Raw genomic sequence first — 13,244 nt, forward strand, 5'->3', positions numbered from 1 at the left:
TTTTGGTGTTTGCTGCGAATTAAGGCAGCTACCGTGGGAATCTCCCATGGATGTTTCCTCGACAGTGGAGGATACTGGTGGTGACCCTCCCAAATAAGGAGATTGGTGCTAATTGCTGCGATCAGAGGCAGCATCCGAGGAATCGGGCCTATCAGCGAAGGGAAGAAGAATTTACCGCTCGTTCGCTGATTACCATACTACTTCCCAGCCGAATGTTGTCCTTCGGAAGCTCCCAAGTGAACAACCTGAGGAAGAAAACAACAAACGCAAGGAAGCAGCAGGTCGTAGAAAGGCTGTAGCAAAGCACTTCTGGTAAGTACATTGGAGTAAAATTGAAAGGAGCAAATGTGACTAATTCATGTTTTTGCCTTTTAGGTCGACCCCAACAAATTATTGACGATGCAGTGGAGTCCACTGTTATGCTATATTGGCTGGAGAAAACATCCCGGAGTTCGAACAGGGAATATTGCTTTGAGAAAGAAGCGAAAACAGAGATGTTGAGCTCCGGGGCGAACTAAATTTTTAAAAATTTGAACATAAGGGGTTCTTGTCCATTGAATTAGTTGGACCTTATCCCATGTTTTAAACAATAAGGGCAATGGGAATACTCGAATCCTTTAAACCCACACACCGCACAGAATACCCGTTTTGGTTTAGAACACGCTTCATGCTCGTGTCCTTTGGTCCCGCAATTATAGCAGACACCGAGGTTTGGTGGACGATGTTGGTTCACCAAGAAGTCTAAACAGATAATGGTTTTCTGTGGCTGTGTGGATTTAAAATGTTGATTGGTTTTCCCGTGGAGATTTTTATCCGTCTGGCCATCCACGTCTCTTGGTCGGTTGGGCGACGAATTTCGAATTTCTGGGGAAGGTGGTCGACCATTTCTATTCCAAAAAATCCTACTTCTTGATTTTGATGAATCCCCGTTTCCACCCTGCTGTTTCTGATTCTCTCTAAAATCAGCTAATACAGGTTTTTCGGAGATTGCAGCGACTTCTTTGGAACTGCCGAATACCTTGTAGTAAATGGGAGTTCTAGAAGCATCGATTGATTTACCGAGGCAAAGTAATTCAGCAAGCGTGTTCACCGGTTTGGTAATAAGAACCTGTTTATAATCAGGCCTAAGATTACGCTTGAGAAGCTCGAGCTTCTCGCTTGGGGATAGTGGCGTAGTCATGGCTCGGAAAATTGACTCCATTTCCAGGTAAAACTGCTGGAAGGATTCGTTCCGTTGTTGGCGACGCTGAGACGCTTTCATCTTCAGCGTGGCGTCGAGTTCCGGGTGAAAGAAATTCGCCTTTAACTCGCATACAAGATGATTCCAATTGAAGAGTCGCTTTTGCGACCGCATAGCCTTATACCACGCCAGAGTATTCCCGATGAACAAGTGCATCGCTGAATTAAAAAGTTCCTCTTCCGAAATCTGCTCTGATTCCGCATAGTGGTGAACAGTTTCCAAAAACTCGTTCAGTCCAGTCCCTTCATCATTCCCAGCGTATTTATGAATCTTCCAGTCGGCCACCCGTTGTGGTCGACGATAGTACGCGGGTGGTTCAACCGATCCTACACTTCTCCCTTGATTTGGGTAAGTGTAGTTAGGGAGTGTAGGTTGTTTGAAGCGATTCTGAGAATGATAACCAGGTTGGATGAATTTTTTTGAACTGTTCCACAAACCAGAATCCCCTATGTTCTGAATGTTTGCTTTATTTGTAGGCATCGAATATTGCCTTAACAAATCAACTAGATTGTCTGATTCTACCGTTGGTTGCCGGACATCATGCAGTTCCGGATGTTCTGGAATTTCATCCAATCCAAGATCATCCCTTCTGGGCGGCGGATCTTGAACAACAACGTGTGGAAGAATTTGGTTTATGATACACTGCAATCCCGAAACCGTATCACGAAGCTCTTCAACTTCCTGATTCGTTTTCTTTAGATCAGCAGCAATCTTCGTAATAACAGTTATCTCGCTGCTCAGGCTCTTGACCGCACGTTGGAGAGAGCTTACTCGTATATCACTACGAGACTCATTCAGCGAGATTTGGTCCTGTACGCTTCTAATCTCCGCCCTTATATCACGTAAGACATTCAAAAGTTCTTCTCCTACGGTTTTGTCACTTGGATTTTCAACAACTTGTTGTCCATCTTGATTCTGTGGTGTGATTTCCGGATCAGGATTTTGATCCACCAAATCATCATCGCCAACTTCGTCCTCTTCTTCCTCGTTGGTCGGCGGAGTAGGGGCAGGACTGTCCCCGAAGTGATAGTCCCATAAAGCGATCACTTCCTGTAAACATTTCCTAGTGACCGAAAACTCCTCCCCTACAACATATTTTTCCAAGAGTTGGAGCCGGACTCCCAAATGAAGTAACCTGCTCCGAAATATCTCCTTATTTGGACACCTATACTGTAAATCTTCCCTCATGGACTCAAACTTCCCACGACACGTTCCGAATTCGACTTGAGCATCCCCTTTGAACGACCGAACAGCATTCGTAGCTAGCACTATCTCGCTGTTCAGCAATCCCCTCAATCGACGACGTCTTTGTGATCCCGATTTATCCGACTCAGGAAGGATGACAACACCACGGGAGTTTAATTCAAAGTCAACCTCGTCGGGATGCAAATGATCAACGCGTAGATGCAGATACGCCTCATTGAACTCCGTCAACGTCAACGGTCTGCGTGCCATGTTCAAAAATGAATGGATCACAGATTCAAAATACGGAGATAAATTAAAACCTGCCAACTGTGGAGTGGAGTATGAATACGGTAAGGACCCTTTTTCATTTACTGACGATTCCCTATGATTTTAGGTCACCAAATGTTGCGAATGTCAACCCAAATCGGCTCAGAGGATTTGAAAGCCCCGCTCTGAGAACAAAGTGCTCCGAGATGACGACAACTCGTTCTGCAGACGATGAAATGAAGCGATTCACCGATTAGGAATAAGACAAACACAACAAATAATATTAAACGAACCGCGCCTATTGTGGAAAAAGCCTCACCACTGTTTATTCCACCCAAAATCCAAACTTTGGTGGAAGTACCCCACGCTCGGAAGAAAAAATATTCCTTAAGAATATTTTTTCCTTGTGTATGTTAACGTTGGGCGCCAATTGTAAGTTGGTGCTTACTTGCCAGCCTATAGCTGGCCCGATTTACCCCGGCGGGGCGGCTACGAGCAGAGTACTTCCCCCAAAGACGTTCGGATTTGGATTGATTGTTAAGAAAAGAGAAAGAAAAGTACAATTTAAGACGTCTATTATCCTCTAACCTTTCCCTTTTCTCCTCGTTATCCTCGGTGTCACTCGGTGGGGCCCTTCGACGATAGCGGTGGCGGTTGCAGATCGTACTGCTTTACGTTGGCTCCAGACACGGTCTGTGCCGAGCGTTTTCTCCTTCACTTTAGCTGCGTAGCAGCGGTCCTTGGCGTTTAGCGGGGGGGATGAGCAAGGCTCCTTTATCGGAACCCCCTCGGCGACGATGGTGACGAATCACCGGACCAACTACTCGCCGTAGATGGTCCCGGTAGTCACCGCAGTGCACTACCCAGGCGAACGCTCCTTCGGTTCGACCTGCTTCGTCCCTCCTTGGCTCTTAACTGCGGTGGCGAGACTGGCTCTACTGGCTGAGCCACCGCAGTGAGGACGGTGGGTGTTCGGGGATCCTTGGGGTTTAGCCGGGAAGCGGAAAAATCCTCGAAATTTAGCTTCCCTTGGCGGCGATCCGACACCCTTCACTTCAGCTCACGAACCACGGCACTTTTAGGGGAGACGTCACTTCCACGCGACGGGGCTGGGAATTATCCCTCCAGCGGACACACGCCACGAAAACGGCACTCCAACTTCTCGTTTTCACTTCAAACGGACGGGGCAAAAAACGCGTCGATTTCCTACCGTGGCTCGTAACTTTCTCTTCGCTGTACTACTTGACAATCACCGACAATACAACAACCGCCATCGTTCTCCTGCAACCGCGCTCGAATGTTGTGCTGGTTATGTTTTTCGCTTTATTTTGCAGCGGGAGGAGAAACGGGACCTAGCTTTATTCTACACGCGAGACAATTTTGAACGATAATTTTTACACTATATTCTAATCCTAAAAACATGCCTACACGAATAAAATCTACGATGAAAATAACAAATTAAAATATTTACAAATAAAGCAGTGGTGAGTATGTTGCCGAGCGTGCGACCAAAACAAAAACAAATCATAACAGACAAGGCACACGCTCATGGTAAACACGTTAAAAGGGTGGGTTATCAATTGTCACCCTAGACGAGGGTTACAGAGTGTGGTCCCCTTGGACCGACCATGCATTAGGTATAACACACGATTGAAGTGCATCCACTTTCATGTGATATCAAAATTATTGTTTTGCTATGTAGCAGACTGCAAAATGTTTCATCACCCCATAATTTGTCCTACCCATATATTTGAACGTGAATGTGCTTTTGTTTGCAATAATCATAACCAGTTCAGAATTACTCACCTACCTCTATGTTATTTCCTTTTCCCTCCCCCAACAGGAGGTTGTGCCGCATTCGGTCATGCCTGCTACGGGGGCCACGGCAAACGGTCTTCATCGCTGCCGGAAAATCTTCTTCTCGGCAGCAGTGGCTCGGGGGGCTTCAGTAGCGGTCAGCTCGATCGGATACCACCTCTCCCATATGCCAAGCTTGCCCTGATCAACCGAAGCAAACCCTACGACGTCGGCGCACCGGAACTGAGACTGACTGCCAACGAGCTGGCCACGGACAATGGTGAACCCCTAGCCTACCCGGCTCCGAGCCGATCTGAACGACAGGACAAGTTCGAACGAGGTGTACGATATGCAGTCAATGCCATCCTGCGACAGTTGGTGAGTGCGTTGATTCGCGAAAAGTAAAGCAGTGCTAATTTTGTAATTTTCCCTAATAGCTGGAAGAGAGCCAAGCAGGTCCGCTTCAACGTCAACCGTCATCGTCGGATTTGAACTTCCAGCCCAGCGAAGCGGGCCAACTGCAGCAGGAACAGCAACTAATGGACAACGAGCAAAAGTAAATTCTGCAAACTACCCCCTCCTCCCCTCCCACCCCCCCTCTCTCACTCTCTCTATTTCCCGCTATGATACGAAGAGACTGACTGACACTGAATACAGGCAGCAACTGTATCGATGAATGGTGGTTTTTACGGCAGCGTGTGAGTTGTGCGGTGGTTCATTCATCGAAACATAAATAATGAATCAAGAGCAGCGATTTTTTTCATTCGGTTTGTTTTAAATTCGTTCGTTTGTAGCGCGTCTTTTCCCGTAAATCCCAATGTTTTATGCTCCCCCCATGTTACGAAAAGTGACGATGGAAAAAACACGACAGAGAAATTATGAATCTGAGTATGAATGCACGAAACATCTCTTTCTCTCGCACTGTTTCCGTGCAATGTATTGTATAAACATATACTTTAGAGAAAAGAAACCAAAAAATCCTGAAGGATAGAGCAGTTTCGAGTGCAATCAGAAAAAAATAAAATAAAGAAATGATGAAACGGTAAGAGGTAATTGTATAGAAAGTGAATCCTTTCATTCAATCTCCCAGGAGAAATGAAGGAAAACTATGTCAATATGCAAAAGTTGTTGTTGAAATTTAAACTTAGGAGAGAAAACATAACTAAAAAGGTGTTACACTAAGAAAAAGTGCACCCGAAAACGAGATAAGAAAAATAAGCACACACAGTCAAAAACATGAACATACAAATAAAAAATGTGGAGATAATAGTTGAATGAAACTCGTGAGGCTGGAACAGTTTTATTTAACTATTACCAAAATAATTTTTTGTCAATGTAATTTTCACTGCTGATTCGAAACGTCCCCCATACCGCTACCTCCCCAGTTGATCTATTGAATCTCTTTTCCACTGGGGCACTGAGACGGCAGGACGCACTTCCCGTCAAACTGGTTTCGCCAGAACCCATCTTTGCAAAAACATCCTGTTTTGCAAACGATCGGACAACGGAATGGCCCGTCGGCGGGACCTGGTTGGCACAATGGCTCGTACTTTTTGGTACACACCAGAAAGTGTTCGTTGGGGCCGCAGATCCCTGGAAGGAGTGGTTGATGGGTTAAATTTTTTGTTGATTTAGTATAAAAGTGATAAGTACAGCTATTGGACTCGCACGTAACGAACACGCTTAAAACGGTAAGAAACGGTATGATGGTAAGAACGAGCTTCATCGCTGATGTTTAGAAATAGTTGGGTACTGATCACAGTTGAGGGGCAAGAAACAATGACACAATGAAAAAAATATGACTGCGAAAGAAGTGGTTTTGAACTAAAAGCCGGTGTTTTATGGCGCTATTTCTTTATATAGTCACATTATAAGAACGTTAAAAGTTGCTGAACGCTCTGCCATGATTGATGGCTTATGAATACCACTGATTTATTGCCTACACTGTTAGTTGTCAACCCGGGAGCCTACGAGCGATTTGAGGAGCTCTGTGACAAGGCACCAACAGCAGCACTTGACAGTAGGCAACATGTCCCGGGTTCAAATCGTTTATTTTGCTGTGCTGGGCCCGCTGTCACTGTATAATATCAAGACCAACAATTGAAATGGCCTTATACCCTGGACAGACTATGGCTTATATCACGTAATATAGGCTGTCTTGCAATGAGCACTCATACATAGGATTTCCAGTGAAAACTAGATGTATGAGTGCTCATTGCAAGACAGCTTATATTACATGATATAAGCCATAGTCTGTCCGGGGTATTAACTCCATTTTGTAAACAAACCTTGTAAGGTCATTTTCTCGCGAAACGAAACCTTCATTCGCAAACCTTAACCACAATCGGGTAGAGGAGAATTTCCCCTACCTGTTCATTATGTTGGTTTGCCTTTGCGGACTTCGGTTCGCGAGAAAATGGCCTTACACGGTTTGTTTTCAAAATGGAGTTAAATCCATTTCAATTGTTGGTCTTGATATGTTGCCTACGCGCCTGCCACTGGGCTGGTAAGATACGATATACCTACGATATATATTATCCCAAATAGTTCGGTATATTCAGCAACACCCAAAATCATGAGTAATATTGATGAAATTTTGCAACGGGAGAAAAATTCAGAAACATTGGAACTGGGATTGTCAACTCTACATGCCTACATTCGATTTATGGCGTGGATGCTAAACGTAAGCTACATGAGCAAGAGCATGTACATGCTTGACCGCCCACGGTTGCTACTCTGTTATTGCCAGATCAGCAGTAATTACACAGAGAACCAATAGACGATGCTTGGGACTAGAATTCATACACAATGTGTAAAAACTGATGACCTTTCTCACACTTGGAAATACCAGCGCCAGCTGCGCCCGAACGCAGCTCAAGAAAGGAATAGGGTAGGATTGTGTTGACGTGACACTCGCTTTATTGGAAGCCGATAACACCTCTACACTTCCACGAGGAATCACTGAGATGTTGGTGTTGGGTTGGGGGTTGCAGCAGGGTTCGTTTTGGTAAACGATAAGCTGAATTCTTCAAGGTCTTCTGTTCATTAAGCAAAAATGTTTGTCACTAGGCAAACGAGCTCCTTTTAATCATCGAGTTGCTGTTATTACCATGTAGTCATATTAACAAATATAACGATTGACGAATCTGTAAGTTTCGGCTTACCTGCCAGCCTATATCTGGCCCGATTACCCCTTAGCTACAAGCAGAGTACTTCCCCCAAAAACGATCGGATTTGGATGGATTGATAGGAAAATAGAGAGAGATGTAATTTTACTACGTCTATTCTAATCTGACCTTTTCCTTTTTCTCCTCACTGTCCTCGGTGTCACTCGGTGGGGCCCTTCGACGACGGCGGTGGTTACGGTTTTACTGGTTCACGTTGGCTCCAGATACGGTCTGTGCCGAGCGTTTTCTCCAACTTCAGTTTTGGCTGCCTAGCAGCGGTCCTTTACTTTTAACAGGGGGATGAGCAAGGCTTCTTATTCGGAACCACCCGGTGACGATGGTGACGAATCACCGAACCGGTCAACTCCACGCTGACAGTCCTGATAGCCACCGCAGTGTACTATCCAGGGGAACGCTCCTTCGGTTCCTGCTGCCTCGCTTTCCTTGGCTATTAGCAACGAAGGGGAATCTGACTCGTTCGGCTCACCCTTTGTTGCGAGAACGGCGAGTGTATTATCGATCCTTTTCGTTTAGTCGGGGAAGTGAAGAGATCCTTAATGATTAGCTTCCCCGCGATGGCGATCCTACACTCTACTGTGCTGTGTTTCAAAACCACGGCTGGAAGTTTTCGGGGGAACTCCACTGACACACCCGGTAATGCTGGGGATGACGCGCGCCACGTAAACGGCACAAAAAAAGTTGGAAGGGTTGTATACTAGATACGACCGCAGGGTTGGCGTTGGATAACGTCTGTTATGTGTTGTACTTAATTGTGTATATTATATTTTAGGAATATTCCTTAATAATTCTTTTGCGAAAGTTTGGTGGCCGTGAAAAGGGCCGTTTTGTTGGGCTGATGTTGTTGACAATGATGGAATGGGCGACCTTGTTGGACGCTTATATAGTAGAACAGAAAATATCAGAGGTGTCAGATACTCGCATACGTACGTTAAACTCTTTCTTGATAATGTTGTGGCCATTTTTCCAACGCCAAAGGGCCATTTTTCCAACGCGCTCGGCGTAGTTGCCCTTGCGGAGCAGACGGTGAATACGACCAACTGAGAACTGCAGCAGCTGGGCATTCCATGACGGCGGCCCAGTATACTGGAGCACTGGCACCAACGCACTTGGCGTAGTTGCCCTTTCGCCCCCAGGCTCTGCTGCCGTTGCTCTGCTTCCGCTGCTCTGGTACTGCTCTCTGCTGCTCTGCTGCTGGGTCGACGATCGGATAGACAATGATGGAACGGGCGACCTTGTTGGACGCTTATATAGTAGAACAGAAAATATCAGAGGTGTCAGATACTCGCATCTGATGTCTCGGTTGGAGAAAGTATAAGAATATAAAAAAAATCAATCGATTTTCACCATCTTTAGACAATGGTTTACTTTTAACCATTTTTCAATAGTTTACAGAATCAAATCAATAGTTTTGAAACATTCAGCAAATTGCTAGAAATATTTCCAATCGATTGATGCCATTATCTCGTAAATCTATCGAGAGACGGTTGAGTTATTATCGTTCAAAATCTTTTAATTTTTCCGCATCCAAAATGACTGTTTTCAAGTTTGTACCCCCGTATGTTGCCGAAAGACGTTATCCAACGTCAAAAAAACTTTTAGCGGAAAATGAACGGATGGGACAAAAAACGCGTCGTACTCCTTTCGTTGTTCGAAACTTTCTATTTTGGTAACAATCATGGACAACCACGCTTGACTATTATGTTGATTATGTTTTCGTCTTTTTTTGCAGCGGGAGGAAAAACGGGGCCTAACTTTAATACAACGCGAAACAATTTAAATCGATAATTATTATCCTACAGTTTAAAACACCTAACATAACTATTCGAATAAAATAACAAATAATGACAACAAAAACAAAACATAACAAACACAAAGGCACACGCTCGTGTGAAACAAGTCAATTAATTTCATTACAAATTTAGTTAAAAACAAAATCTACACATGTTCGTCACTGACAGCATTGTCATTGACAATTGACATGGTTTGCCTTGTCGATGAATGTTACTCAAATGTGTGACCAAAGCATAATTGTTAATATCACCATGTATAGAGATTAGTGACGTTTAACGCACGCACACTAACGGGGCAAGGGGTAAGACAGCTCCTAATCATGAGCAATTTTAGAGTTGCTTTTGAGACACCTTGAGTAACTCACATTGCTCAATGAGCAAGATCACTGTCATTTGCATTCTCACTTTTCACATCACAGCAACTTATAAAAATGCGAAGTCGAAAAGCTGCTGTCAAGCAAAACAACAACAAACAACCGTCTTGATGTGGTAGAAGAACTCGATCCGCCTGACCAAATACTCCAGATCCAGCTAAACACTAAATTTAAATCGCTGAAACTCAGTAGAATTTTGCTGATTTTAGACTTGATGAAAGATCAGCAAACTTTCCAGCAAAATAATGCGACAGAATTTACCAGCAATTCCAACTTCTGTCAAAATGACAACATTTTACTGACAATCAGCAAAAGTTTCAGCAATATTTCTTCACTGATTTTTCAGCAATAAGAAATTCTGACAGCGCACAGCATTTTGCTGAATAAACTCAGTATCTCAAACTTATTTTCACACTCATTTCAAACAGACATAACACTCACAATCACATTCATCGCAAATAATGTTTTAGTTGGGAATGTGCTTTCATTTGTCATGGTGGCGCCACTGAAGCATTGAGCAAGCCACCACATTTCGAACTTATCAGTGATGCCAGTTCTTTTTCACGTCTAGTTAGTAGATTTCAGCTCTTGAAAATGATAAGTGGTCAAGGCATTCCGCTAGAGACACATACCACATCTGACCAATACAGAAAAAAAAGTTGTCGGATATTACATCAAAACTGCTTCACAGTAGTCATTCCGTTCCTAATATTACGTTGTACGATGTACACAGAATTGTGCGTGTATGTGTGTGTCATCCTCTATCCCTCACCCAGCTGGGGGCGTTGGACAAGTAGAACTGCGAATAATTTGATCAAATCTCATGCTCCGTAATGGTGCCCTTTATGTTGTGAAGACTAGTACTGTAACCCGCCAGCCCGTCAAGCTTTCCGTTTGTTAGATGGGTGGCTTAAGCGCCACTCCTAGAAGGAGACCACCCAGCAGATTGTAGGTTTGCCCGGCCTGAGACCATCCAAGGGATTGGGTCAATATGTCCCGAATACGGGAAGAAAGCTGACTGGCTGACTAAAATTACCGTTGTCCAGAAACTCTACAAAACACTAACAATTACGTGTGGGGATGTTCTCATCACAGGCCCAGCCTGAAAGTCCAAACGAACCAATCCGAAAAGATTGGAGAGTTGCCGGCACAATAAATGTCAGATTCAGGGCTGACTTCCCCAGTAAATTGACTCTACGAAACTACAGGAAACGAACACGAAACGACATGAAAATCCTTCATAAGAAGTTAACTCGGCAGTTCATCAATGGTACGCTATCCAAAAAACCATGGCTTTAGGGGGTTAACTGTATTTATTACGGAACATGACAATTGTCACCGTACTAGCAAAGCTCAACTACAAAGTTAAGAGAAAAGCTCCCATTCTATTTATTCGGTACGGATTGTATTTCACCTGCTCCCTACATGTCTGTTTGCCTAGGTCTTTGTTCTTTCCTTTCCCTCTATCATACCATCTATCCTACTCCCTAGCGTGTGCACTATTCATTCTTCTCCCATACGTGTGTTCGGTGCGAGTTTCCTCCGTACGATTCCTGCTCTCCTGGTGTTTCTCGGCTTCACGTTTAACCCATTCAATTACACAATTTATGGGCCGACGGATGGCTTCGTGTAACCCATTTTAAGAGACGGTGATGTTTCACGAATGCTTTCGTTTGTCTCAAGCGCATGGACATTCACAACGAAAAATAAACATGCATGTACTCACTCGAAAACCTAGGAATTACATCGGTGCTATGGGTGAGGAGACGGCGGCGGTACCGAAGCTGCGTATTGCACTACTTCGGCCCAGAAACTATCGCGGATGCGATCGACTGATGCTGGAAATGTCTCACTCACCGGAAACGCGGGCTTACGCTTGAACGCGGCACATGCGTTCGATCGTCCGAACACTGGAACACGTGCAACGTATGCTGTTCTGTTGTTCGATGACTACAGATGGGACGAGTATTGGCCTGCCTGTCCAGGGCGCGCAAATTGACGAAAGCGACCCTCTTCCGGCCACGTGTGCCCCGGGAATCCTCCGAAACCGATAGGTGGGGTCAAAAGCGGTCTCTGACAATAGGGTGGTGTGACGGCAAATGGCCTCCGCTGCCACGAACCTTGTACTTTCTTCGAGACACACACTTTGCCGCCTACTAACTAGCTTGCTAGGGTTTTACACTAAGCTAACACTACTTTTTAATCACACCACGACACGAGACAAAACACCGACCACTCTTGCCTCTTCCACAGATCGATTCGAAGTCGACGATCAAAGCTGAGGAATTCCTCAGATAGCCGCTAGATTGTGACCTTTGCCCGGGAAGTCGCGAACTTGGACAAAACCCAATTTCACGACCACCAAACTCTCGCAATTGTGCACCCGATTATTAGTGCCTTGCAGCATCTCTTCCAACGGACTATTCAGAGTCCAGTCATCTCTCTCCCCGAAATTCGGTAGGAGTGCGCAAAGCCGAACGGAAAAAGGTCATTGCATTTTCAATGGAAATCTGGCGGGTCGATGTCCACCTTACGACGCTGTAACTTCGTAGCGTCGGCAAGCTCGACAGGCTTTATCATATTTGAATTTGCGCTTCAATCTGAACGTAGGGAACTCATTACTTTTTTTTTGTATGACAAGTGTAACTCTACGTTAGTGGATGTTCGTTCCTTGGCGGTGAACAAATTTATGGATTTATTTGAAAAACGAAAGTTAATGCAATATAATTAAATGTGGAAAATTGTATAAATAGGAATTCTGTGCAAATAAATAATTAAATAAATAAATGCAAAAGCGTACTTGTTACAGTACTTCAAAAAGGGTAACTTTTGAGGCAAGACAGGGTGTCTTCAACAAGTTAAGACAACAGGATGCACTAGATGTCCACAACAGGTACAGCAAAACATCACATAGAGGCCCTTATTCACACTAACTACTCAGGGGGTAGAAGGTCAAGAAGAGCCACCGCCGCCAACTAAAGCTTGAACCGGGTACCTGGGACTCCCACGATAAACCCGCGGCAATGGTCGGCAGACGATGCCCTGTGCGTATTTAGTATGTAATATGTTTTATTTGGATACACAAAATGTTTGAAGCCATGCGTCATCTAAACCATAATTTGCATCACCACAAATACACTTTTCAACAATCTTCAACTGGCGCATTCCCGATGCTTCCACGCATATTTTTCTCTAGTCATCCCCAAACAATTCCCCCTCCAGCGACTCCAACCACACAACAACTAAATATCACTTTTCTTCGCTTTTCTTTTTCAAGTCACTCCGTGCACAAAAGCAATGCACATTGCAAAACCCTAACAATAGATCAGCGCCGTTCTCATCACCGCGTAAATAAACTGAAATTAAAATTTTCACTCGCGATGCCACAAATTTCTGGTCCGGG

General features: G+C 44.5%; 1 protein-coding gene across 1 annotated transcript in view; it reads left to right on the top strand.

Moving 5' to 3' along the window:
• Positions 1 to 5,782, top strand: part of CCHa2 (CCHamide-2) — a 60,871-nt gene extending 55,089 nt beyond the window's left edge. The window contains exons 3-4 of the mRNA XM_065235589.1: positions 4,536 to 4,867; positions 4,927 to 5,782. Coding sequence (XP_065091661.1) covers positions 4,536 to 4,867; positions 4,927 to 5,049 — 455 coding nt within the window. The 3' untranslated portion in view covers positions 5,050 to 5,782. The remainder of the gene's footprint in view (positions 1 to 4,535; positions 4,868 to 4,926) is intronic.
• Positions 5,783 to 13,244: the final 7,462 nt, after the last annotated feature.

This window comes from Ochlerotatus camptorhynchus, unplaced genomic scaffold (assembly GCF_037179485.1).
Source record: "Ochlerotatus camptorhynchus isolate MF236.1 unplaced genomic scaffold, CSIRO-AGI_Acam_v1.1 ptg000498l, whole genome shotgun sequence".
NCBI lineage: Eukaryota > Metazoa > Arthropoda > Insecta > Diptera > Culicidae > Ochlerotatus > Ochlerotatus camptorhynchus.